The sequence below is a fragment of the Amblyomma maculatum genome, chromosome 10 (assembly GCF_055883805.1).
Source record: "Amblyomma maculatum isolate TAMU_Amacu chromosome 10, ASM5588380v1, whole genome shotgun sequence".
Taxonomy (NCBI): domain Eukaryota; kingdom Metazoa; phylum Arthropoda; class Arachnida; order Ixodida; family Ixodidae; genus Amblyomma; species Amblyomma maculatum.
This window is the reverse complement of record NC_139353.1, coordinates 30,838,506-30,865,671: the sequence shown is the minus strand read 5'-3', so window position 1 is coordinate 30,865,671 and position 27,166 is coordinate 30,838,506. Positions and strand designations below refer to the sequence as shown.

The 27,166-nt window shown below is 46.4% G+C and overlaps 1 protein-coding gene and 1 long non-coding RNA gene across 5 annotated transcripts in view; one reads left to right on the top strand and one right to left on the bottom strand.

The window, feature by feature from the left end:
- The window catches only part of Lpin (phosphatidate phosphatase LPIN), an 89,122-nt gene extending 69,455 nt beyond the window's left edge, over nt 1-19,667 (top strand). For all 4 annotated transcript variants that reach the window (XM_084582381.1, XM_084582383.1, XM_084582380.1 and 1 more), the window contains exons 10-18: nt 172-297; nt 1,414-1,550; nt 2,239-2,410; nt 2,992-3,140; nt 4,139-4,378; nt 6,214-6,331; nt 6,668-6,771; nt 8,063-8,331; nt 18,253-19,667. In XM_084582381.1, the coding sequence (XP_084438507.1) occupies nt 172-297; nt 1,414-1,550; nt 2,239-2,410; nt 2,992-3,140; nt 4,139-4,378; nt 6,214-6,331; nt 6,668-6,771; nt 8,063-8,267 (1,251 nt within the window). In that variant the 3' untranslated portion in view covers nt 8,268-8,331; nt 18,253-19,667. The remainder of the gene's footprint in view (nt 1-171; nt 298-1,413; nt 1,551-2,238; nt 2,411-2,991; nt 3,141-4,138; nt 4,379-6,213; nt 6,332-6,667; nt 6,772-8,062; nt 8,332-18,252) is intronic.
- LOC146176051 (uncharacterized) lies at nt 1,565-21,755 on the bottom strand. The gene is made up of 3 exons (XR_014701490.1): nt 21,632-21,755; nt 2,475-2,552; nt 1,565-1,708 (listed from the first exon to the last, which is right to left on the bottom strand). It is a non-coding gene; the product is annotated as an uncharacterized LOC146176051 (long non-coding RNA).
- Nucleotides 21,756-27,166: the final 5,411 nt, after the last annotated feature.

Sequence of the window (27,166 nt, the reverse complement as noted above, 5' to 3'; positions counted from 1 at the left end):
CAATGTTTTATTTAGAAAGTGTACAATTAGATACGGAAAGTAAGAAAACATTTAGAACCCCTTTGGGAAAATGAATCCGTGGCAGTTTTCTGTGTAACTTGATGCCAGTGTTAGGTTAGTTCGCAAATAAATATATATATATGTGTGTTTTTTTCTCTTGATGCTCTTCAGAAAACTCTCGACAGGCTGGCGGACATCCACATGCCTAAGAAGAAAAAGAAGTCCTCCTACTCGTGGTGGTCGTGGGGCCGCACAGGAGCCAAGCCAGATGGTGTCGACAACAAGCCAGGCTCTCAGGTGCATCTTGTTACTTGCCACCAGGGTTGCTGTTTTTCTGTCCATTTTCTCAGCAGCAAGAGTGAACGATGTGTGCTCTGCTGGCCTACTTTCTTTTTGCCATGGTATTGGCATCACAAGAGATGAGTGCTCGCTTTCAGATGCTAGTGCACGACAATCTCCTCTTTGTTGCTGTATTTCATGTGGAACCTGTGTAAATGGTTTATGTGAAAGAAGACTGTATGTGATCATGTTTCTTTTTTTTGTTTTGCTTTTTTTTTTTTTTTTTTGCTATTGTGTAATAATTTGCCCAATTTGAACAGGAGTGTTGGTATTGCAATTTTCGAACAACTAGTATGAAGCAAAAGCTGTTTTGCATTTGTAGCAGAGTGCTAGAGCCTTGAGAAGCACCTTGGGTACTAAATCTGGATGTAACAAATTTCCGCGTAGCGAATTCCTCGATGTTAGTACTTCAAATTCCTCAGTGCTGCTTCTATTGGGGCACATGTGTTTGATAAACTTCAAATAGTTTGAATTGTGAATGCGCAGTGCGAATCGAATTGGATGGCAAATACGATTTTAGAACTATTCAGAATTTCAAGTATTTACACACTTCTAGTTACGTGAATTTAATTCAATGGAAATGTTATTTTAATGAGATAGTTAACTCATGGCCTTGTTACCTAGGAAATCTAGTGTCATTGTTGTTAGCGAAAGATCACTGGCAGCTGGCATGGCTGAGAAATGGTTCCTCAATGGTTTATGCGACTTAACAAGATCACATGATGTCAGAAAGTCAGGAGGAGCAGCCGACGAGGGTTGCTCATTTGAGGTGGGAAGGTCAAGTAAGGATCAACCTTTCAGCAACACTTGGATGCTGAGCACATGTACGTGAATGAAAAACCGCTACCATATCACACCCTTTTTCTATTGAAGTTTTTCTATTGAATCTACTGCATAGAACACTCTGCGAAGAACCGCTATCGTTTCATGCCCTTAAATGCAAAGCTTAAGTGTCCCCTTAGTTTTTCTACTGAATCTACTCTATAGAGCCCTCTGCTGTGAGTCTGGGATTTTGGAGCGCTTTTAATGATTTTCCCATGTTAACACGCTTTATTCTTTTCCTATTCCTTCCAGCATAGCGATGAAAACTTGGGTGTCAGCGATGGCAGCGAAGGTCTGGAGGTGGTGGTGAAAACCGCGGATTCCATTCCTCCTTGCAGAGATGAAGTGATCCTCATTGAACCTCCCCACTCCACTCCGCTTGGCAAAATGTGAGAATCTGGGCATTGCATGTTCTGTTTGTTTTCAGCGAGAGTAGTAAAACCAGTACAGCTGTAGGCGGGGAGGACTCAAGTTGTCTGTATGGGCCTTGAAAACAGCTGTTGTTTTTCGACCATCCTAGTGGCTGTTTCCTAAATTTTATGTGCAGCTGAAAGAAACAAAATGAAAATAAGATCACTTGGCCAAAATTTTTGGCGAACATGGAATAAATTTAGCACATCAAGTTCCATTGAGCTTTCAAACTGAAATATTGCAAACAGTTTGACACGTTAACTAATGCACCTATTTTATTTTGGACGAGCCTATTTTACATTGTCTGCTAGAACGGACAAACCTTGTCAAAATAAAACTTCTCTTCACCTCACTTCTGTAGGCACATTCTGTCTAATGTTAGGGTAGTGCTATTCTGCATGGTTTAGAGGTGTCTTAACTCCTTACTGCCGTTTGCAGTATACAAGTGCATTACTTATGCCCTTTCAAAGGAAGCGTTGTCTTTTAATTACTCTAGAGGCTACACAGCATAAACTTTAATTGTGGCATGACAGATTAGAGGGACTACAGTGTTAGGCTAAAGATTTTCACCAATGCAGGGAGAGGCTGCCTAATGAAACTGGCTACCCAAGCTGGCGTTAGCTCTTCCGAAGTACATTTGTTTGCACGTTTTTTCACACTGCGCAGTGAGGTGTCACGTGAATGCAAGGAGGAGCAGTATGCGTCGACGTCGAGCGAAGCGGAGACCTCTGACGCGCACGGCAGGGTCGGTTCTGAGCAGCGCAAGATGCCCCGAGAGAAGCGGCCCTACTTCTGCGACAAGTTCAAGAAGTCTCTTCGCCTCTCCTCCGACGAGATTGTGAGTCTCGTGTCGTGTCTTTGTGGGGATCACATAGAGCTTTAACCACGCCGTACAAACGCACCTGTGTTGCCTAAGGGTAGCATGTCCAACTCGGGATCCAAGGGTCCTGGAAGGCTGCACTCCGGTCTCGCTCTCCCATCTAAACGACAATGCCCCAGTTGGCAACACCCAACAATTCGATGATGCAGGGAATAATGATGGTAATAGGGAGGCCGGTTCTATTTGAACCCGAAGGCACCCCTTCAAATTCTGCACATAGTGCAGATCACACACCCCGCACCCTACTATTGACGTCACTAGGTAATACTAAAGCTATGATGGCAACTCGACCATTGCAAGCACCTTCAAACATTTTTTTTTCTCCTCTGAAATGATGTGTTAAAAACAAAGCATACCTTTGCCTTGATCCATTCAGCTACCTCACAGAATCACTATTCATTGTTACTTGCGATGCAGTGTTATTTGTGGCCAAGAAATTCCGTTAACTGTGCGCAAACTCTTGATTGTCACAGGAGCACCACTATGCCGTTTTATCTCTCCACTGTCTTGCTGACTGTGCTCGTGGCTTTGTATTGCAGGCCAGCCTGAACCTCAAGAGCGGCCGCAACGAGGCTGTGTTCAGCGTAACGACGGCCTACCAGGGCACGACTCGCTGCATGTGCCACATCTACCTCTGGCGCCACGATGACAAGATTGTCATTTCGGACATTGATGGCACCATCACCAAGTGAGCATGACGGCCTTTGCTCATTATTTTGCTGGCTTAATTTTTATTTTTCTTGGTCTTTATGTAAATGAGCAATGTGCTCTTCAGGTTTGAAAAACGTTTGTTGTGTCCGTTTTGGACAGAATTCAGGCATGTTTAAGCACTGAATCGATAATTGAATGCAGTGTTTTTTGCACTGTTTTTGTCTGGAGTCATGATCTGACACACAATGACAGCGCAGATCAGTTTCATCATTATTGCAGACTGACAGACTAATTGGAGGGCACAGTAGGCATTAACTGCATTTTGGTTCGGTATTCAATGACTAATGCATTGTTTCCAGGGTAGAATGAGAGAAAGAAGATGGCTGCACAGTTTGAAACGAGGGTTGAGGGGGAGCCTCGGTTCGCAAGCCGAGCCAATGTTTCGGCAAGTGGACTTGCCTTCTTCGTGAACGAAGACAAGTCCACTTGCCGAAACGATGGCTCAGCTTATGAACTGAGGCTCCCCCTCAACCCTTGTTCACTGCTCTTTCATAATGCATTTCTTTTCCACTCTTTGCTTTGCTGGCCAATGCGAACTCGCTGGTGCATAATACGCTGTTACAGTTTGCATGTTTACCTCTACACTACATGCATAGCTGAAGGTTGACAGAGCTTCTATTTATAACAGTACAAGATGGGCACTACCTTTAACAGTTGGCAGCTGGTAAGAACAACAGCAGCGCAGTAGCAGTGCAGTAGCAGTTCAATAGCAGTTCAATAGCAGTTCAATAGCAGTTCAATAGCAGTTCAGTAGCAGTTCAGTAGCAGCAGTTCAGTAGCAGTGCAGTAGCAGTGCAGTAGCAGTGCTGTAGCAATATGTCAGACAGGTTTTGCAATACCTCGTTTCATCTGTACTGTTATTGAAATTAGTTTTGTCACAAGAGCTGAAAAACACTCGTTTTTTCTGTTGAAGACTATTCGGATAAATCCTGTTAAGGAACTGAATTGCAATGCCCTCCTTCCTCTCTGTGGCAGGTCGGATGTGTTGGGTCACATCATGCCCATTCTGGGCAGGGACTGGGCCCAGTCTGGAGTGGCCAAGCTGTTCACCAAGATCCATGCCAACGGCTACCACTTCCTGTACCTGTCGGCACGGGCCATCGGCCAGGCCCACCTGACGCGCGAGTATCTGCGCAGCGTGCGGCAGGGCGACCTGTGGCTGCCCGACGGACCACTGCTGCTGTCGCCCACCTCGCTCATCAACGCCTTCCACAAGTGGGTCCCTTTGCATTGCCCTTACCTCTGTAACTTTTTGGGATGGCAAAACCTGTTTTTTTTTTTAGTTTTAATAGCTGTGTGTAGTGGTAACAATGTAGTGACATCTATAAACAAGTTCAGTGGTGTAACAGGATGGGGGTGGACTTCAGTCACGATGACAATAGTGGGCTACACAAAAGGCATTCTGCATGTTAAACGCATGGGCAGTAAAAATTATATTCAAATTATTATCAATTTTAGTGACATGATGTTGGCTGGGAGAATGTACAACCTTCGGTCATGTTATTCATTCATCCCTCAGGCTTGGTTCACTCGTGGAAGAATTTTGGGAAGAATCACTACAGTTGAGAAAAGTGGGACGCCTGAAAGATTTCTTGTATTACGCTTCTTGCGAAAGCTAGAGAGCTGGATTGCTTGTAGATAGAAAGTGATTTCCCGTAATTTGTGCCTCCATTTTCTCTCACTTGCACGCTGGTGTGCAGTTGTAAGCTACTGCATTATGTGAAAGACCGCCTGACACAGGGACTTATAAAGCCCCGCGTTGACAAAGCCGTACAAATGGCCTTGAGCAAAGCATGACTGACTCTGTTTCAATGGCTCCCAATGAGTTCGATTCCGTCTCGCCAAGTTGGCCGTGCGATATGCACTTGTAACACCGCACATCCGACCACCTTGTTACCTGCTGACTACCACCTGCCAGAGACATGCCCGTGATTTTTTGCTCACAATGACAGCGTCGTATTGTCTGGAAAACAGGGTCTTAAGCGCTGATTTCAGTCCTAACCATAGTCTTCATTTTTAGCACCCTTAAAAGGTTCAAAAGAGAGGCATGTTTAAAGAAACAAGACATTGGCACAAAATATCGCAAAAAGTGGCTATTGCCAGTTGTATTGTGCACGCATTTTCCTGCTATCCTTTGCAGAGTATGTCATATATGGGAGTCTTGTCAGAAAAACCTACATCTATAGAAACTCTTTTACAGTTGCATATGACCATATTATTTAAGGCCAGAATCCTATTGATTTTATACGTACAACCTTTGATATCATATGAAATGGCATTTCACATGCTTTTAGGGGGCGGGGGTCTTGATGGCCCGAAAGTCATGAAAATTATGTTTTTTTATGTGACATTTTTGAAATATTTGATGCATTTCCTACATATCTACGAATTTATTCATTCCCTGGGTCAGTACTTTCACTCTAATTCCACTTTATAAACTGAATAAATCTCATCTCTGTTTCTCCTTGTTTTCTTAAAACACAGTTCTTTATTGTTTGCTAGTTTACAAGAAGGATAACTGCGTCTAGAGTAGACAGAAAAATAATTTTTGTTGTATCTTGCTGCTAAGTGATTAAAGTATACAATGTTGCAAACTGATTTCTGGATTTTTGTTTACTATTCTTTTTTTGTAAATTAAACTGCTTGTTAGTTAATCCTTTCTACATTGAACTTCAACAAGTGGTAAAATAAGCAATATTGACTTAATCAAAAAAACATTTCCTACATTGTATTCCTTGTATTGTATACTACCCAGCCACATGTTAACAATAGTTTTCAAATCAGTTTTTTTTTTTCTCGGTGCTTTTGCAGGCAGAGGAATGAAAATGTCTAATCTCTTGAAAACTTAGTGACACATCAAAAAAGCGATGAAATATTTGGAATCAAATCAGCATAAAAATACTGATTAAGAATGTGAATTTTTATTGCATTAAGTCCAGGAATAAAGAAAGAAAACTCTTAAGGTGCCTGTCTCCCATTTAGTCATGCATGCAGCTGATGTAGGTGCAGTAATGTCTACATCTGCCCATTTTGCGTGTGCGTGGTTTCAGGGAGGTTATTGAGAAGAAGCCAGAAGAATTCAAGATCAGCTGCCTCAGGGACATCCAGGCACTTTTCAACAACATCAATGGCAACCCATTCTACGCTGGCTTCGGCAATAAGATCAATGTAAGTGTTCGACTGGCGTGCCCATTCCCAAGGCAAACTATGTATAGCTAAAGCAGTTCAGTTTTCTTTCCTATGAAAGGAATATTGAACTGTTGAATACCAGTACAGAAAGGGAAGTTGCAGTCAAAAGTGCAAATTCATATTTTATTTCAGAGCAGTTATTTATCCTTTTTTTCGAGTGAAAGTGATGTCTTAATGATGAGAGCATGGAAACCATAAAGCCGACGAAACCTGGCAGTGTGGCCTCACTCGGGCAATCGTGAATTTGATTTTGCGTGGGTGGGGAGTGCTTACACTCGGTAATTTTTGTTCTGTTTTTCCCTCTGGTGATGACAGGACACCCTGGCATACCGTGCAGTAGGCATCCCTGTCTCGCGCATTTTCACTATCAACCCCAAAGGGGAGCTGAAGCTGGAGCTGATGCACAATTTTCTCTCCTCGTAAGTATCAGTGTGTTAATCCCGTGGTTTTTGAATGTGCATTTTTATCATGACTTTCATATCATTTTCACGTCGTGGTCAGCGGGTACGGTGTGTGGGTTACAATGCGTGCAAGGCTACGCGCTCTCCTTGCGCAGAAAAGCAGACACCCAAAGCGAAGTGTGCTACGAGGAATGCTTTGCAGTGGATGACTGTGGATTAGTTTCGACCAGCTGGGGTTCTCTAATGTGCACTGGCATGGTACACGGGTGCCTTCCGTTTTTGCCTCCAGCAAAACACGGCTGGCACAGACTGGTTTATCAAACCAGTGTACCGAGGCTCAGCAGTCGAGCGCCTTAACCCGAGCCCCAGCGATGGGGTGATGATGAAATCATAATTCACAGCACAATCAATAATTAGTCACCCTTGTCGGCCTAGTTACTTGTACCATAGGACCTCTGTAGACCTCCGCTTGAGTCTCTATCTTGCATTACCCTGTAGCCATCCTACACCTGCTGCTCTCCTAGTTTCCTCTTCATTTCCCTTTTCCTTAGAGGTCCACTTTGCTGTCCTGCCCGTTGCTCTACGATGTCCTCTCCTACAGCCCTCCAGTTAATCCTGTCCTGTGCTGGCTGTGGCCATGTCATCTGCAAAAACTTAATGATCTCACTTGGCGATCTCTTATGGTCTGTCCGGCGTATTTGTAGACACTTGATTTTAATGGCACTGACTACTATGCATAGGCTGGAAGCCTGCGTGTTAAGAGCTAACGGTCTAAAATTGCATCCTATCTAGGTGTGGCACTTGTAGTAACACGAGGCATTCCACATTTACTACTGTAATTGGTGCTGATGAGCACACTCAAGATTGAACAGCTATGGCTGGAGCTTGGTGAGGACCATACGCAACACGCACGCAGGTCCAGGGATCCACTTGCAGCATAAGGTTGTCGTCTAATTTTCCACTTTCCCCCACCGTGGTGGTGCAGTGGTTAGGACTCCCGACTACTGTACCCGAGAATGTGGGATCGAATCCCAGCCATGGCCGCCACTTTTTGATGGAGGCGAAAAGCAAGGCGCCTGTGTGCTGTGCGCTATCTGGGCGCATTTAAGAACCCCAGGTGGTCGAACTTTCCGGAGCCCTCTACTGCGGTGTCTCTAATACCTTGGGTCACCTTGGGATGTTAGACCCCGTAAACCAAACAAATTTTTTAATTTTTCTGTTATCCTTTGCACAACTGTGAAGTCACGCGGTGCTCCAAATAGACATCAGCATAACATAATCCCCTTAATTGTCGCCTTTTGCCATGCAGGTACCACTGCCTGAGTGACGTCGTCGACCACGTGTTTCCACCACTTCACAACCACCCGGAGCAGGGTTTCTGTGGAGCGCAGTCATTCTCGGCGTGCGAGGAATTCAGTTCATTCACGTACTGGCGGGATCCCATAGCACCCGTTGAGATAGAAATCGAGGAACCCAGCAAGCCCACCACCAAGCCTGCCAAGCCTACCAAGTGAGGACGTCGGGGTGCAGGCTTTTCTCACCCTCCACGACCATCGCCAGTATCTGTCTAGTCGCCAGGTGTGTATTTTGCATCTCTGGAAACATTTTACAGTCATATCTCAATATAACGAATCCCGTGGAACTGCAAAAAATCGTTTGTTATTTTGAAATACAGTAGAATCTCGATAAATGGAAATCGGTTAAACGGAACTACCACTTAAGGGGGGACATGGGTCTTGAGCAAAATTTTCTTAATATTTGTCCTGTCAGTATGAAATTTGCAGGGTTTATGTAAATTCTTGTGCTGGTTTCAAATATGTTGTTAGTTTTCTTCTACATAAATTTGCTGAGTAGTTACAGCAACTTTGCTGTTGCAGACTTGCGGGAAGCTTGTAAAAATATCTACTGAAGGGAAATTGCTAAAATGCACATGGATCTGTTCCTGAATGTCTAAGGAACACAATAAAACAAGTTTTGTGCTCCTGCCTTACTACAAGCCAAAGTTATGGAAGTTTTAAGTTTCAGCTTCACAAGTGCAACCACCCCCTTTCTACATCTTCGTATGTTTAAAAATTTTTCATGCAGTTGAGACCTTGTATAATAGCTTTATTGTGTTCCTTTAACACTCACGAGCCAGTAAAAATAAAAATCATTACAATCTAAGGAGTAGGAGAGCCACAATGCCACCCGCAAAATAGAAGGGTAGGCAAAATTTTCATTTTGAGAAAAATGGAAAAAACGAATTGCAATGTCAAACACTAATTTAATCAAACAAAAACTGTAGAAATGCAGGCCACTGTGGCCTAGAAGGCTCCTGGACAGTAATCTGCATTGGGTTTGCCCTTCTGCTTTCGTTTTGCTGCAGTCTGAAAAGCTGCAGAGGAAGCACGCTTCCTCTCTGCTCTCAGACATTCACTGGTGCAATGCACACGTTTACAATTTAAAATGGCTATAAACCTCCAGGAATGTAGTCTCTTTGCTTTCCAACGTCCAAGTGTCGCCTCTTTCATTTTGATTTGCAGCACATTCAGTTGTCACTTTTTCGTTTCGTTTTGTTTCGGTTTTTTTTTTTTTTTTTTTTTTTATACGTACGTCGTTTGGCTACGTCCTCGCATCAAGACCGCGGTGAGGAACGTTTATTGCGGAAAAGAAATGTAATTTGGAGCTGTTTGCTGCTTCCCAGTGCTCTGCATTGCACTGGAAGCAAGTGAATTCCCTAAGGACTATGAACGAGGTCCGATCGGCGCAAACGCGCGGCGAGCTCTACGAAGACGTGTCCCGCAGTTTACGCATTGGAGAATAAGTTTGACGGCGATTCCTTATCCCCGTTCACTTTTTTAAATGCCAATATCGCCGCCGTATGTTTTACGCTTCGCCAATCTCGGCAAACTGTTTAGATCTGACGATCGTGAACTCCGCATCGCCAAGCGGACTGTCCGCCGCGCTGCCGTCATCGTTACGAACACAATCCGTCTACCGCTTCGTTGCTGGAGTTGGCGAGAGTTCAAGCTTTTCCTGTTTTGAGCTTATCTTTCTGGTCATCTGCGGCCAGCGTTATCACTGTCGCGGCGGGTGCGACCGCTGGCAGTAGCAGTCCCCCGTGCTGGGGAACACGCTAGGCCTACTTCAGGCTCGTACACACGATCGTTCGGCGCACGATTTCCGTCGGCCTGAGCGCGCACAGCCGGGGCAGGGCATCACTTGAGATGATTATTCAACTATTTTTTTTTTACTTTTTTCACAAATTCTTGCCATGAACGCACCTCGCGGTTCGGAACCAAGCGCGGCCGGCGTCACGTCTCCGCCGTCTCCCCGCGGCTCGGGCGCGCCGAGCAGACGCCGTCAGCCAGCTCCACCAATGCGGGGACGCCTTATCGTCACGTGCACCCCGAAAGCCAATGGGATTGCAAATGCCACTTTTTTGCTTTTTTTTATGCGACCAATGGGCGAATGTAAACAGCAGAGGCGGCAATTTGAAGACGAAAGGCGGCTCTTTCGAATGAGACCAAGATGGCTACGGTGCCGCGCACAAAATGGGAGCTACGCCTCGTGGAAAATGGTTGTTTCGGGGTCGTTTTCGGCCCAAATTTGGGCGACATCGATTATATAAATTGGCATTGTGACTAAAATACCGACCCTAGAGATGAAAAACTTAGCAGATAGGTAGATAAAGAGCTACTGATTTCGCAAATCACATTTTCTAAAAAGTGATTTTTTCGCGATTTTTTGGTCCGCAAGACCCGTGTCCCCCCTTAAACGGAACAAACGCCTCGCGATTGGTTGGTTTTGTATTAAGCCAATGTAAAAAAAATCTCGTTAATCGGAACTCAAATTTTGCGACCACCTCGTTAACGGAACCGAAAAACTCGAAACCGCAACTAGTTGGACAAGCGCAGTGCCATCGCGGTACGTATCAATGCTCCCCTCCTTCTCCTCCCCGCGTCACCACTCCGGCGGTTTCCGGTTTGCTCGTACACTGCCCTCTGCATCGCTCGCTCGCGTTCACGGCGGTTGTGTTCAGTTAGGCCTAAGCCCTAGAGCCCTAGAGCTTTTGTTCGGTCCAATGGCAGCGCAAAAACGACCGCACAATGCACTTGCGTTGGAAAGGAAGAGGGAGATCATCAACGACTTCGAGAGTGGTGGCTTCACGAAAACGGCACTAGCGACGAAGTACGCCGTCCCCAAAAGCAGCCTAACAAGAATTCTTCAGGACAAGGACAAGCTGCGGGAGGCGTTCGAGACGTCACGCTTTGGTCCTCAAAGAAAACGACTGCGAGCGGCTGACCACGAAGACTTGGAGAAATGCCTGGTGCTTTGGCTGCGCAGAGCCCGCAGTGAAAACATCCCAATCAGCGGGCCACTAATTTGTGCAAAAGCGGAAGAATTTGTTCTTCACCTCGGCATCGAGGGTTTCTCGTGCAGCGAGGGGTGGCTGACCCAGTTTAAAGAGCGCAATGGACTGGTGTTTCGTGCTGTTTCAGGGGAAGCTGCCGCTGCTGACGCGACGGCATGCGGAGACTGGCGAGAAAGACGGCTGCCCGAGATTCTGGAGGAATACGATCCAGAGAACATCTACAATGTAGATGAGACTGCACTCTTTTACAAGTTGCTCCCCTCAAAATCGCTATCATTTAGAGGAGAGAAATGCACCGGAGGGAAACTGAGCAAGGACAGGCTGACCGTCCTTATCGGTGCCAACATGACGGGCAGCGATAAGTTGAAGCTGCTAGTGATCGGCAAATCGAAGCATCCTCGTTGCTTCAAAAACGTCGCAACCTTGCCCGTTTCATACCAGGCCAATGGCAAGGCGTGGATGACGCAAGCCATTTTTAGTGAGTAGATTTATCGCGAGGATGCGCGCTTCTCTTGCAACAAGCGGAAAGTTTTGTTCCTGGTGGATAACTGCCCTGGACACGGAACTGTGCCAGGTTTGAAGTCCATACAGCTGGAATTCCTGCCAGCGAACACCACAGCACTGCTGCAGCCTATGGATCAGGGTGTGATTCAAGCGCTCAAGTCGCGCTTCCGCAAAAATCTTCTTAGGAGGATGCTCTTATGCATAGACCAGGGGAAGGAGTACAAGGTAGATGTACTGTGTGCCGTTTACCTCCTGGATGATGCTTGGCGGCAGGTTAGTGCAACCACCATTGCCAGCTGCTTCAGGCATGCGAGATTTGCTGCAACCACAGAAAAACCCAGCACACAGAGTGAGCCTGATGATGTTCACGACAGCCGAGGAAGATTTGCTACTAGAGAATTGTGCTGCGATGGGCATTCAACTTGATGAATATGTCCAGATCGACAGCGATGTGGCAACATGCCCAGAAAATACCGTGCACAGCATTATAGCTGATGTCTGCCCCCCTGATGAAAAGACGAGGAGGAAGAGCTTGAAAACGAGACCGCTGACTCTGATCCTGTGGTGACACCTGCGCAGGCGCGATCGGCAGTCCAAATGCTGAAGAGTTTTTTCCAACGAGAAGAAGGTTCGGAAGTGTTTCTGCACAGCCTGTCAAGTATGGGTGATGCCATTAACAAAAAACAGCTGCGAGAGCTCAAACAAGCAAATATAAAATTCTTTTTCACTAGCCAATAAGTGGTAATTCCCACTCTTTTGACATTTTTTTTTTTTAAATTTCAGTACTAGTACTACTGGAACAAAAATTCACTGCTTATTTTTCTTCAATAAAGTTTGTTCTCATAGTGTACCGTTCTCCTTATTACCTAGATTTCGCAAATTGAGATCCGCTGAGACTGCCAACTGCGCGCGCGCGCGCCAGCCGCATAGGGTTCACGCGGAAGCGGATTGCGCAATGCTGAACCTATTCTCTCTTTAAACGAAACTCCTGATAAACGGAACATGTTTTCCCGGTCCCTTGAGGTTCCGTTTAACGAGAGCCCACTGTATTGTTGTAATGAAAAATCTGCAGCTATAGTAAGCCAGTGGTCAAATCTAGGTATGAAAATGACGTACCTTGGTAGTAGGCACGTTTGTAGACAAGGAAAACCTCAAATGAAAATGTTGCACTATCTTCAAAGCTGATATATTTGAAGAATCAATTATTTTCTTCTGCCGCGTGCAGCAAACACAACCACGCACTACACTGCACCACTACAGTACATTCACCTTCCACTTCAACACCTCATCGGGTGCGTGATTGCACCGAGTGATGAAAGTGCGCACTTTGTCCATGTGCAAAAAAACACCAGAGTTCAATATGACCTCATATTCAGTGCACCCTGAAGTGTGAAAATCTTGTCTTGGTCTTTGAAAATGGTCGTGGCGGTTGATGGGGCCATGCTAGCTGCCTGCAAAGGCCGATTTGCTTTTTTCCTGCATCGATTTCTGCAGTGAAAGCTGCGTTCCTATCCTTTTGGCACTTCGCTGGCTGCAATCATTGTCAGATCTTGCAAAAATTATCCAAATAAAAAAATATACCGCCCCATATGCGCGAATGGCACAAAAAAAAAAAAGGCAGACTGCTAGGCATGCTGGCTACTACCACAGCTTTGTGGTGGCGCTAGGAACTGGCACTAGATATGTTGATGATGATAGCTATAGCCCACGGACTATACACACAGAAACAGCGGTTGTTTCACGCAAGAGTTTCGAGCTGCGCCGCTGTTAATCTCAGCCGCATTTGTAATGGTGATGTTCCTAGATTATAGAAGAAGCAATAAAATATGTATGTTATTCTGAAATAGTTTTAAATGGAAAGGTAGGAACTCTGCTGAGGATTCTTAAAAAATTTGTTAATGTGGTGTTTGTAGTAACGAGATTTCACTGTAGCACCTGATTTGGCTGACAAAATAGAGTGGTCACATTAATGTGTGGTTTACGTGGGTGCAGGTGCAATGTGGCTGTCTTGGGTTCAAGTCAAACTTGTGTTTACTCGGGTGGAGCTGCGTTTGCCCAGACTAACTTATATGGACAGGGTTGCTTGGACTGAAGGATAGTATATAGCTATTTTGGCAGGTTGGTGAGCAGCACGTGTTGGAGCAAACTGCGCAAAAGCAAATATTCTTTTTTATAGGCAGCCATCATAACCTTAGACCTTTTTGGTGCATGCGTATGCTTGACCTGCTCTTATATACTGCTCTGTGTTTGTGTTTGGGCTGACAGTCTGCCTTTGTGTCTGCCTTTACTGTAGTCTGCGTCTCTTTTGCTGTTTTCCTTAGGGTTTGCTTGCTTGTACCGTCTGACTTGTGTCCAAATTTGAAATGAAATTAGCCTGTGTAAATGAAGCCATCAGTGGATCCAGTTATACTACAGTCGAACCCCGCAATAACGAAACCGCCGGGGAAGGAAAACCTTTTCGTTGTCGCGAGAATTTCGCTGTCGCGAAAATGGACAAATAAGCACACCCATTACCTTCCAGAACCAAGATTTAATTAAAAAAGTCGCTTATTTTGCTCTGCTTGACATTGCTGTGCAGGAGCTTGACGACTGTGGCTTCGCAGCTTGATAAGCTATGCATAGCTCCGTCGTCGTCGTCGTCGTGGTCGCCGAGAAAAGTCCGGATCACATCGAATGCATCAAGCACATCACGCAAGCTTACTTGCTTACCTTGTGCTTGGTTTTCGCTATCTTCGTCGTCACTCGCCTCATTTCCTTTGCGCATACTGTCGATAATAGCGTCGTCGCTGAATTCCTCGTGCACGATCAAGTCGGCGTCCGCACACAAAAAGTCCTCCAGTTCAACAGCCTCTGGCACCATTGTATCTACACTGCGAAGCGCGTTCCATGCTTCGGTTAGTGGCTGCAGATCGTCACCGCTTGCAGCTTCCGGTTCTGCCAAGGCGTGCTGACCAGCTGCGAAACCGGCGTGCCTGAAGCAGTTCTGGACAAGCGTGGCCGAAGTAGCAATCCACGCGCCGGCAAGCATCTCCAGCGCCATGAAGAGGTCAACTTCCGTCGGTCGCTTCATTTCGATGTTTAGCAACATCCGCTGTATGAGCCTTCTTCGGTACGCAGACTTCACACTTTTGATAACCCCCTGATCAAGAGGCTGGATAACGGATGTGCAGTTCGCGGGGAAAAAAATCAAGCGGATGCTCGTCAGGGCAACGTCTTCAATGTGGTGCGCACTGCAGTTGTCCAAAAAAAGGCAGACAGATCTGCCCTGCTTTCGCATGTCCGTATCAAAGGCTTCCAGCCAGCTTGTGAATATTGCGCGCGTCAATCCACGCTTTTTGGTTTGCAGTGTACTGGACCGGAAGCTTTCGGTTACGTTTAAAACACCGTGGAGTCTTGCTCCGGCCGATCACGAGGAGGGGACGCTTGTCAGATCCATCCATGTTTGAGCATGGTGACCCGCTTTTTGCTCAGCTGGCCGCCATGGCATTTTTTTCCATTCAGGTCTAGCGTTTTTGAAGGCAACATTTCATAGAAGAAGCCCGTTTCGTCCGCACTATAAATTTCGGAGGGCTCGTACTCGTCCATTATGCCTTCGTAACTTTTCTCCATCCAGGAAGATGCTGCTTCAGCGTCTACGCTCGCACACTCCCCCGACAACACTTTGGCGACGATGCAGTGCCGCGCTTTAAATCGACTTAGCCATCCGGCACTCGCCTTAAAGTTGTCATGCCCCAGAATGCACGCGTAGTCAATCGCCTTTTGCTGCAGGAGGCTTCCAGACAAAGGCACCTTGTTCGCTCTCTTGTCCAGGAACCACTGAAATACAGCTTTGTCCACGTCTTCGTAGACCGGCGCTGCCAAAGTCTTGTTCTGAGCGCGCGCGCCATTTTGGAGTGCCGCCATGATGCCATTCCTTGATTTCAGAATCGTAGAAAGCGAGCTGCACGGGATACCGAACTCCTCCGCAATATCAGTCTTCTTCCTGCCTTTTTCAGCTTCGGCGATAATTGCAGCCTTTTCGTGCAGCGTCAAAAACTTGCGCTTCTTTACAGGAGGCGGCATGTTTCCGACAGTAAAAAAAAAACAACAAAAAACACTGTACACAGGCAAGTCGCGAGCGGCACAAGGCGGATGGCGAGATCGGCGAGATAGCGTGGTCGCGTGGTCGGCGCACTAGCGAAAAGAAAAAAAAAGGAGGTTCCTTGCTCTTCCCCGGTTGGCCGGCGGTGTCGTCACGTGGCGTGAAACGTCACATACATGCGTAGTGGCCAACAGACAGGCTAGCGAAAAGCCGCTTTCAGCGGGCAAAAAAAAGAAAATATGCTTTGCTATCATCATCATTACCGAACCAACCGAAAGTAAACAAAAATGGCTGCGCCGGTGCTTGTTGGCAGGTGAAATGAACGGGCTCGACTTGTCGGATGAGTGTGCTGCTGCAGTTTCGCCCGTTCTATGTTCCCGACTGGCTGATGTGCCGAAAAAATGTTGCAGATCACTATCTCAAACTTTCGTTAATGCGGGACTGCTTTTTAAAAACCCTTCGCTGTTGAGAGGGGACAAATGCATTGAACCCTATGGGAGTTCGCCGGGGGCGGCAGAATTTTTCGTTTTCGCGAGAATTTCGTTCTTGAGGGCTTTCGTTATAGAGGGGTTCAACTGTATATTAAATCCTCATTAATTTGAGCCCAATTTAATTTAAAAATTGTTGTGCTGTGTTGTGCTGTCACGTCCTTGTTTTTGCGCTGTTTTTTAGCACCAAAATGCTCTCTTGGATGTCCCTTAGATGTCTCTTGGTTGTCTCTGGTGTTTCTTCCCCCCCCTCTCTTTCTCTCTCTCTCTATACAGCCCTTTTCTTTCTGCTTCATTGTTGCTTCCCTCACTTGCATCCGTGGCATTCCATTCTTCCTGTGTGCCAAAACTGCGCACATGTCACTTGCAGTTTGCTCTTTGCACGGTGAAGCCCGCTCGCATGCAGTGGTGCCGCGTGTGATGAGTGGGATGCGGAAGGGGTTTGTAACTTTCGAGCTGTTCTGCTTGGATGCTGCCTGCAGCATGCTTGCAATATAGCATTGATGCAAATCTAAAAAAAAGAAAAAAAATGCCATTGCTGAGCTGTTCTCATGTCAAAATTAAGCGGGTATATTTTCCAGTCTTTCACTGAATAAAGTGACTTAATGCGAGCAGTTCTGGGCAGTTTCTTTAGAGCCATTCGATAATTTGGAATTTTTTTCTGATTCTTTCAATTTTGGAGTAACAACCTTTTGCTGCAGTTGATGGCAGCTTGTCGTGGGCATCTAGCTTTTGGACACTAAACCCATCTCTCACAGCAGAGAGTTCGGCATGGAGACTAAGCTGAGAAATGAGAGCATAAAATCTCGAGGAAGCCATGTGTGACGAGCTTTCTGTTTAGAACAATATCTTTAAGCAGGGGTGTGCGAATATTGAAATTTTTGAAACCAAAAGAATTATCGAATGGGCCTGAAAAAGCTGCCAAAATCCGTTTGCGTGACAGTAGTTATATGTATGATGAACAGCTGCGCAATGGTTGACTGCATTTAAGATGAAACCCAAGTGAAAGTGACGTTTCTTCTCTGTTTCGTCAAGTGCTCTTGTTTGCACATAATGTCTGAAAGGCCCATTTCACAATGGAGAAGGTCCTTCCTTACAAAACAGCCCCGTCGTGTTTTGAGGATGCTTCACTGCAGAGTCAGCGCAGTCAATCGTTGCGGTGAAATGTGCAGTGCGGTGAAAGTGTGGTGGACTCAAAAATATTCCATGCATTCGGAAGTTTTCGAATGTTTGAAATTTCCGAATATCAGTTTAATTTGGTGAGCAAATGAATTCAAAACCATCCATGACACAAATTTGAAGGTCAGCTTTTCATCTGAGCAGCGCATCCAAATTGCATACTTAGCAAAGAAAGAAAAGCTGAATCATATTTTTTGTTACCTGTTGTCAATACTGTGGCTGTTGTTTTGTATACTCAAACAATAACGCTATTATCTGACTTGCTGACTGCCACTTTAGCAACCTGTGTTTATGTCGAAAGCACAAAACAGGTGTCAAAGGCTGTGCTGTCGAGTAGCACTCATTGAGCTACTCTACAGTCGCTTGCTGACAAGTGTCAGGCAAGACTGCTCTATCTTGAGCCATGAATATTGATGCGAAAGCATTTCTTGCTTCATCAATGACGGGAGCAGAAAGTGACTGTCCGCAGAATGCATAACCAACAAGTCGGGACCTTTAAAAAAAAAATCGTCTTCCACTGGAAATCAAACTCGTACCCCTCCGATCGCCAGCTGAACGAGCTAACCAACTATGCCACACCGGGCACGTGAGAAACATATCTTAATTCTACCTATCCAGCGTTCCCACCATCTTTAGTGATAATGATGATATCAGCGATGATGATGATGCTTCTTTTAGTGATATTGATGGTACTATAGCGGTGACAATGATGGTGGATTTAGTTGAGGATGATAGTAGCAGTAGTGATGATGATAGTAGTAGGGATGAAAATGACGATGCAGTTAGTGAAAACAGTTCTGCTAAGTGGTTTTCACCATTTCCGCTCTGAAGCAGGCTTAAGCGTAGCCTTGTAATTTTTGACCACCTCACTGGTTTTGGTTTGTCTCATGCAGGTTCTTACTCACAATCACCACCTTCACCCTTTCCAAGCCAGCCATTATGGGTCGGGTGAGCGACACCAAAGACCATCATCCTTTCCTTCGTCTCCTCCCTCCTGCCCTGCTGTAGGCCAGGGCCTTCGATCGCCACCATTGTTCGGAACATTGCCACAAGCCATTGAACGAAGTTCACGAACAAATCGTAGTCTGTGCGTCTGAAGTCTGTGTTGTTCATTCTGTGATATGCCTTCCTATGTTTTTTTTTTTTTTTTTTCCCCTAGTTTAGTTTCAATTCTTAACCACCTTTTGGCTTGGTCTAATGGGCAGATGGTGCTGAAAGCATGGGATTGGCCTTGTAGGCTCTAAAGGGCTGGACTTTTTCAGAGCTTACTGTTTGGCAGAGAGGCACAAATGTATGGGTTCTCTGTCAGTTCTTGTCTTATTGGAACCATGAATTTTCTTTTGGGAAAATTTGAGCTATCAGGGTTTGCAGTAAGGTAAACTGCGAAGGCCATCTTGGTGAATGCTGCGAACAGTGGTAGGTGTATAAATGGCACATTTCTGCAGTATTGTTTCTTAATATAGGTATATATATATATATATTTATATATGTAATACTATGCTCCAGTGCTGTGGGGGCATGCACACTTTTTCCTTACAAATCATGTCACACTTTTATTTAGTAGCGCTCGGAGACACATTACCTTGTGGGTCGTCTTGTCACCGTCGCACTTCGGTCTCTGTGGTCGTCTGTCGGTGCTACTTACGTTAAGTGTTTTGGAAACTCGAGGTGGATCCTTGAGGCATCATTTTTCTCTGTCTGGTGCAGTAATGAGCCATTATCAACCATTTACATGCTCTTATTTTCATCCGGTGCTTAGAGAATGGACGTAGTCGCATTTTATTTAATTAATGTTTGCTCTTTTTTGTTTTGTTGCCTTTTTGTTTTTCATTCTGTGATGTGCTGCTTATAGCACCTGACGAGTGGTAGTCCCAAAATGCCTTTGTAGTGTAAAGCCTACGCTGTGTAATTGAAAGCTTGGGGTCAACAACCAAGTCAGTGAAGGTCTCTTTTGCATGGCATGAAAAAACGAAGGTTTGAGATTCAAAACATCATGTGATGCATACACGTTCCATTCCTTGAATCATCTAGACAATACAAGGGTAGCGCTCTTGTCATGTTCCTCAGTGCCGAAACTGTTACAGAGAAATTATAATGGTCGAGCATTCTTTTTTTTGTGTAGTTTGAAGCTGTTCATCGGTGTATCTGCTTTTTTTTTTCTCGAGGTGTTTTTTGTTGCTGTAAATATTGCAGTAGGAAAAGAAAAAAAAATATTTTGTGCCCGTTGATGTATTGTGAGCAGATGTTTTGTTCCCCGCTCTAGATTTTTTTTTCTGTTAATAAAAATTGTTATTATTACCCTCTTCTTTATCTTTGCAAAGTGGTTGTATTGAGTCTGTCACATTCACTGTCTATTTTGAATCCTTAGTCTTTTTTTTTCATACAATTAGCATAATATAGAGCGTAAATGGGTCATGTTCGTTTGTTCCTTTATCATGGCTACTGAATTTTGGCAACTGCCTTTGCAGGAATCAAGTGTTTAGTCTTGTGCTTGGTACCCGACTGCTCTTTTCATTCAGTTTCACTTGGAGTTCACTATTGTGAACCTTTGACATGAAGAGAGAAGGAAGAAAATACTTTGTAGAGCTCTGACAACATATGAGAGTAAAATGAGTGCCTTCTACATTACTTGCATAGCATTGACGATGCACAGTCTGTAATCCACGGGTGTTGCTACATCTCGGTGAAGTAAGTCCCTGGTAGAGCAGATAACCTTCTTGTTGAATGACATTTGTATGGCCTGAAGGGCCACATGTGAAATGGAGAAGCCAGAAAAACACAGAGGCATTATTTTACATTTTGCCAGCCTTAGTTGGCCGATATTTTGCCGATATTTCACCTTTCAAGCCAATGCTGTTGTACTGCACTGCCCTCGACCATTGGAAGGCGAAGGAGAGAAAGAACGAAGTGAAGCAGCTGTGGAAGAATATGAGGAGAGGTGTGTAAATGTTTGGAATTTAAGAAGTCTGTCATTATCATTTTTCGGTTCATATTGAATTCAGGAAAATGGCAATCACAATAGGCTCCATTCACTGGTGTGGGACGCGAGCTCTCCAGAACACCTAATGCCAATCTCTGGCCATGTCAAGCACGTATTAGATACCTCCATATGTACAAAACCTTGCGAAAAACTGTTCGAACATGAAACATACAAAATGTGCTGCTGCTCGGTGGTAATTGGCTTCACTGCTTGCTGGGTTTGTCTGTACGCTTTCCTCATCCCACATGTTTTCTGATCTGCCAACATAGTAATAGTCTTTACTGTGTAGCAGTTATGTTTTCTGTAGTGCCTTCCTTTGCAATTCATGCAGTCTATCAAGTTTTACAGCACACCTTGCATATGCAAATGCAGCTATGGGCACTAAGCACAGACTTTTATACGGGTACACTTGGTTCGAGAGCGAATGAAGACAGCACTCCTGTTTAGGCCACCATTACGCTGTTGTAGCTGACTGTGTATTGGGGATACATTTGGAGTGGCTTTTGTAGATGTGTACACTTCGGTGACCACCCAATTTTCTACGTTTACTTCATCGGGACAATCTGTTGGCTCTCCACGAGAGCAGAAAGGCTGCTTGTGGAATTCTCCAGTGCGGTATTATGGCACCCCCTATGGGAAGTGCTAATTTTTGTATCCTTATGTTTGAATTTGGCTAGATAATAATGAATAATTACTCTCTGATTTAAAACTGGCACAAAAATATTTTGAATAAGCAATGGCTCTAAAATGCATTATTTAATAATATTGTCATTGCTGACATGGTCTAACAAGTTTTTTGCTATTAGCTCTAAATACAACAAGGCCTTTTTTTGAAGGTTGTTTCGGATATACCCTGAGAGGAGTTTGGAGAACTCCTTTTGTTGCTAGGACAAACGTGTGCACAGCTATGTTTGGTAATTCTGTGCATATTACAAGGCCCATTTCATTTTGTTTGCCTATAGTAGGCATAATTACTAAATGCGCATCACATGCAACATAGTCGCCACCCTGAATTGTGTGTCGTGCCTGAGTACAGCTTTCCATGTGGGCCATGGAAATATATTTAGCAGCTTGACGAATTCTTAGTGACTTAAGGCCAAAAAGGGTTCGCTTTTCTGGCTGGCATGCCATTTTTGAGTGCAAAAAGTAAGACGAATCATGCATGGCCTCGCACCTGGAGCGTAACACTTCATGCAGGCCGTCATGGCAAGGGGTGCGACGTGTCTGCTACGAAGCAGCGTTTGGCGCAGCGTGTACCGCCAAGGTTTCTGATAGGGTTGGACAATATTTACCGTGCACTGTTACTGCGAATTTGCAGATCGCTCCGTGGGCGCCAGGTGCCGGCCGGCTGCGCGCCGCACGCCTTCCACGACCAACAGGTCCACGCGAAACATGGTTAGTTACTGCGTACGTAAGCATACGCAAGACCATTCTGCATGCAGACAGCCTGCTTGCTGATTACTAGTGTGGCCTAGCTAGCAGAACTGTTCAGTATTACCAGTTGCGAAACTTCCGATAGGGCCCATTTTTCCAACAACCGCGGTCCAGGTTTGTCAAGATTCTGATGTCTACAGATTGTGGCGACGCCCGCGGTCCGTGAGACCACCTGTCAACAGAATCAGTTGAAAAGATGCAGTAGCAAGACTAATGGGTATTGCAGCCCAAAAGATAAGAGGTAAACAGAAAACTCGCATCTTACTGTGGAAGGCTGAGCATAGTCCTTGTCTCTCTGTCTGTGTGTGTTGAGGGCATTTAGCTGAATTTTTCATCATCTCAAAGCCTCTACTGTCCGTTTCTAGATGGCGCTACAATACGTAAACCGAAAAGCGTTTCTTAGCTAAATTAACAGCGCATGCGTCATATGCACGCTGCAGCTTGATCGCGCATACGTAGCGTACGTGCAATCTGTCAAAAAGTTTAAAACACAACGGGTTTGCTTGTAATGGATCCACACCGTATGGCTTCTAATGCAATCCCAGTGTTCCTAGATCTCTTAAACGTAAACTGATTTTTTGTCCTCCAACAGGGAAGTACTTCTATATAGGAGCCCTACTACAGGACTTAGAAGCAGACCCCGGACTCTGTAAACTTTTAACAGAGACTACATACGTTGAAATCCCGACCTTTGCGTTAAAGCAGTTAACCGTTTTGGGATTCATCCTGTTGGAAATGAGGGTAACGAGGAAACGCGATACAGGTTTGAGAATGTCGGCAAGCTGGCTGCGCTGCAAACGTGCTGCACCTGCGTTTTTCGATTGCATATTACTTGAAATTGCTGCATGAAGGTAACGCTGATCTGTCGCAGTGAACGGGAATCGTAAACCATGCACGTGCAGTATGCGACGCACGAGCTGTATTCACTTCACGCATTGCACGAACGTTGCGATTTGCTATCGATGCTCGTGGTATCTATTTTCCTGTAATCTTCCGTGTGCAGGTGCAAATACGGGATTGAGTACATAATCGTGTTCAAATGCTTGGACCAGGCTCAGGGTGTCTGTCTTGTTTGAGCCACGACTCAACGCAAATATCGGCGCCGGCATAAAAGGGCGCGTGGTGGTTGTCAACGGCGACCGCGGTATTTCAGCGGAAAGGAGCTTACACAGGAAGCTGAACGGTTTGGCTTGCCGCCGTGGTCGTCATGTTTCGCCGTGGGGAGGCAAGAGGACCACACTCGGGAGCTAAGCCGGCAGCTCGCCTTGAGCACAGGTGTGTCCATGATGTGTAGCTGGAAGTTGGAGGCACCTGGAAGCTCTTTGTACATGGGATAGACCCAGCATGTCCACCAAAATGTCACAGAAGCCGGTAGAGATAACTGGTACTAACATACAAGCACTGGCGAAAGAACTTAAAAGACACGCGAGCGAGCTTCCAGAGAGAAGACGAAAGCGCGCGCGTCTCCCAAGTTCGGCCACATGGTGGCGCCAGTAAGTATTTAACATTGAGGCAATATCCTTTATTGTCGGTAGTGTATGATGACCCCAGCGGGATGCTCCTCACTCGTATGTACCAGTTGCAGGCCGTCATTGCAACCGCCACCGCTTCGGTGGCGGACGACGGCTGTTGCGACGGGCTCTCCAAAGCGGGGAAGTTATATGGCGGCGCCTACAGACAGGTACATATAACCATGGCCTCCGAGATCACCGCGCACGTGCGCGCGGAGGTGATCTCGGAGGCCATGATATAACACACCAGCCCGTTTAAACACAATGCACCCCGGGTTCTGCGACCCCAAATGCAAATATTGCGGGGAGCAGGCAGGCCTGCACCACATGGTGTGGACCTGCCCAAAAAATCCTCCAGATGACCCGAATGCAGTACCAACAATTGAGGGGTGGGAGGCTGCCCTATCCAGCTCTGGACTAGAGGCCCAATGGGCCCTCGTGACGCGCGCGGATAGCAGTGGCAGCCGCTGGAGTCCCGGACTAGAGACCCCACCTACACACCTCCTCCCTTATCTCTACTCAATAAAGTTTTTCACTCATTTACTCACACGTTTCCCTCTCTCCCTCCCTTCTTTTTTCTTTCTTTTTTTCTCTTTTGTTCACACAAGGCAACGGAGGTGGCTCATGTTACAGAGCCAGCAGTAGGTCCATGCATTTTTTTTCCTTCTTCCGACAGTCGCACAAACATGACCCTAGGCATGCTATAATAAGGCTGGTGTTTAGCCGAGTGAAGGCTGTCACTATTTATTAGCAGCTGGGGAGGACGGTGATCGCGTACAGGTTCAAATTAACAACTATATCACACTACAAAAAATAACGAAACTATGTTTAAATGTAAAGTCAAGAAGATGCATATATAATACTTCATCTCGTATTCATCACGTATAGCGAAACAAGCGCAAAGAAAGCGTTCATCTTCATGAATGTCCGTTGTCAACGAGAATTGCGCCGCAAGTGGGTCGTCCCACGTGTCCGAGCGGGACCGTCGATGCCATGGCGGAAAAGGCTTATATGCGGTGGGAGATGCAGCAGAAAGAACTGCTGGAGCATTTCAAAACCACGCTGCTGTGGCGGAAGACGCCGCAGAAAGACGCAGGCGACCCGAGGGAGACGCCGTGAAACACGAATGCCACGCGTCTCTCCGTTCCACTACCTTCATTCACCCCTCTGTTTTCCGACACGTCAGCATTTGGCAATGCGCATGCTGACGTGCATCACTTTTTCGCTACGTCGACCTTGACCCACACGTGTGCCGGCGCTGTTCAGCTGATGCGCTCGTTGACCCACCGCGGTGGCTGTGCCGGAGTATATGTTCGAATCTGACCTCCGGTGGCTGCGTTTCGATGGAGGCGAAACTGAGAGGGGTATTATGCTGTGCGATGTCACTGATGGTGATGGTGGCTTACCCTTTGCAACGGGTCGCCAGCGCCTCGCGACGCGGCGGAGTCAAACAGTTCTATAACAAATAAATTAAAAAAAAACAACAAATAACCACGACCTAAACGTCACATCCACCGGCCTGCTCGTCGGTCACAGCCGCTGAAGCCCTCCGCGCGTCCTCGCGCCGCACCGCACCGCGGTGCCACCAACATTTCAAGCGTTTCTTCGTGCACTCCACCACAGACCGATTGGCCTGCGCCGCCGCCGAAGCTTCACCATCGTCGCTGAAACCCAGGGCAGTAAGGAGGTGTCGATGCCCCCGTGGGAGGAGACAGAGCCGGGCACTCCAGGACCACGTGGCTGATTCTCTCTTCCTCTGCTCCACAAAGGGCACAGTCGGAGCTCATACCACTCACAAACCGGGCGCGCCACACGCGTGTGCGTAACACTCCGCAGCGGGCCTCAGCCAGCAGGCCGCTGCCACAGGAGTTGTCATACCAACTCTCCCTGCCGATTGTGGTTTTAGCGGCACAGTAGAGAGCTAAGGAGGACTTCGCCATCGCTCCACTGAGCCACTCCTTCGTTTCGGCCGTCCGCACTTGCTCCTTGATCTTGCACTTGCCGCATGATCGGGCTCCACAGCAGAGTTGCCATAGGCACGGGCGGCACCCCAAACCTGCGTTGAAGCTGCACAGTCCGCCTCGTCCACCTCGTTGCGAAGCCCTTGTAAATGAGGTGCACCATCATACCCCGTGCCATGTCAGTGCACGTTAAAGAACCTCAGGTGGTCGAAATTTCCGGAATCCTCCGCTATGGCGTCTCTCATAGCCTGAGTCGCTTTGGGACGTTAAACCCCACAAACCAAACCAAACCAAGTTCTTGGTGGGCAAACGAAGGAGCCTGGCCTTGTACCGCAGCTTAGAGACGACTTCGCGTGCCGCAAACGAAGACCATCCCAGGTCCCCCATGAATGCCCTCCACCTGTGTACTCCTAGCGCCATCCGCCCCGCGTCCCTCTGCCGCCTTTCCAGGAACTCTCTAATCCCAGCCGGGAGACACTGCACCGCATTTGCATATGTTATACTCCGTTTCATACATCAAGTGCAACACTACCAAAGCTACAGCTCTTGTTCGCGCTCTCCGCATCCGCGATAAAAAATAGTGCCTGCTCTTGACGAGAAAAAATAATAGTTGCTTTGTCTGCAAGCTTAATACATTTTACATTTGCCATCAACTTCATAAAAAGCACCTTTTTTTGGAAGAAAAGGTCGGATTTGGCTAATTTGTATGTTTTTTTATGTCGTTTTTGTTCGTGCCGCGTTTCGCTGCCCCGCAACCTTGCCAGCTGTGCCACCAGATGGCGCTGGCTGTGCCCTCCACGCTGCTCATCTTTTGAGAAAATGGTTCTTTGGTGCGCATTTTTTCTATAAGATCCGCTCTGTGAAGATGTCTAGGCATGCGAAGCAAGTTATTGCAAACGTGTATGCTCGAAATAGAGCCCATTTCGGCAGGAACCACTTGCCTACAGAACGAGCGCGTAGTGATACGCCTACAGTTATTTTTCTTGCAGACTACTTGCGTAGCTTTCGCTGCGTTGCACCTGATGTATGAAACGGAGTATAGTCCTGGCACCGCTACCATCTTCCACAACGCGCGCACCACCTTGTATTTATTATACGCTCACAAGGACTGGCGGCCCAGTGCGCAGTGATGCCGTTGCAGTAGGCAGGCATAGAATCTGTGATTATATAGGCGCAGGTTTGCGTTTTCAAACGTACGCCCCCTTGAGACCGAAAAAAAAAAAAGAAAGGGGTGTATTAGGGAGCTGAGGAGGGTGCCCATTATATCAGCTGGGCCAGAATCTGAACATGCTGTGTGGGTTTAATTCGCTACCTTCGGAATATCGCGTCATAGTGGCGTGTACCGTCTTTTCCATGGCTTTCCCTACTCAGGATGTGAAATCAAGTGGTCGTGGATTGTTAATTTGAGGGGTTCCTGGTATGGGGATGAAGTGAAACTCCGCAGTCTTTCACTTGTCTGGTAGTTGATCTATACGCTAACAGTATTAATGCCATTCGTGAACTGCGTGAGAGCTCCTCTGCAGAAGTTGGCGACAAGTCCCACCGTGATCGTGTTTTTTGTCAAGAGCTGTGCCTCTGCATATGTCTTAATGGCGGCCCTTTTGGGGCCGCGGTAGCTGTGGAAGGCCATGGCGAGGTTCTTGCGTTGTTTGCGTTTGGCGTTTGTGAGGTCAGTAAGGCATCTGAGATAGCCCTTACTCCATATTTGTTTAGAGCTAAGGTGAAGGTGACCTCTCGGGGAATCGGCGTTGAATGGCGCGTTACGCGGAAAATCCGGCGTCACTGCTGTGAGCGAAAAATCACGAGCATGGCAATGGCAGGTAGTAGTTTCCATCTGACACGGCCAAGCACCGACTCTTCGATGGTTTATGTGACGTAACGAGATCTTGTGATAGCATAAAGTTTCTTTGGATGTCAGAAG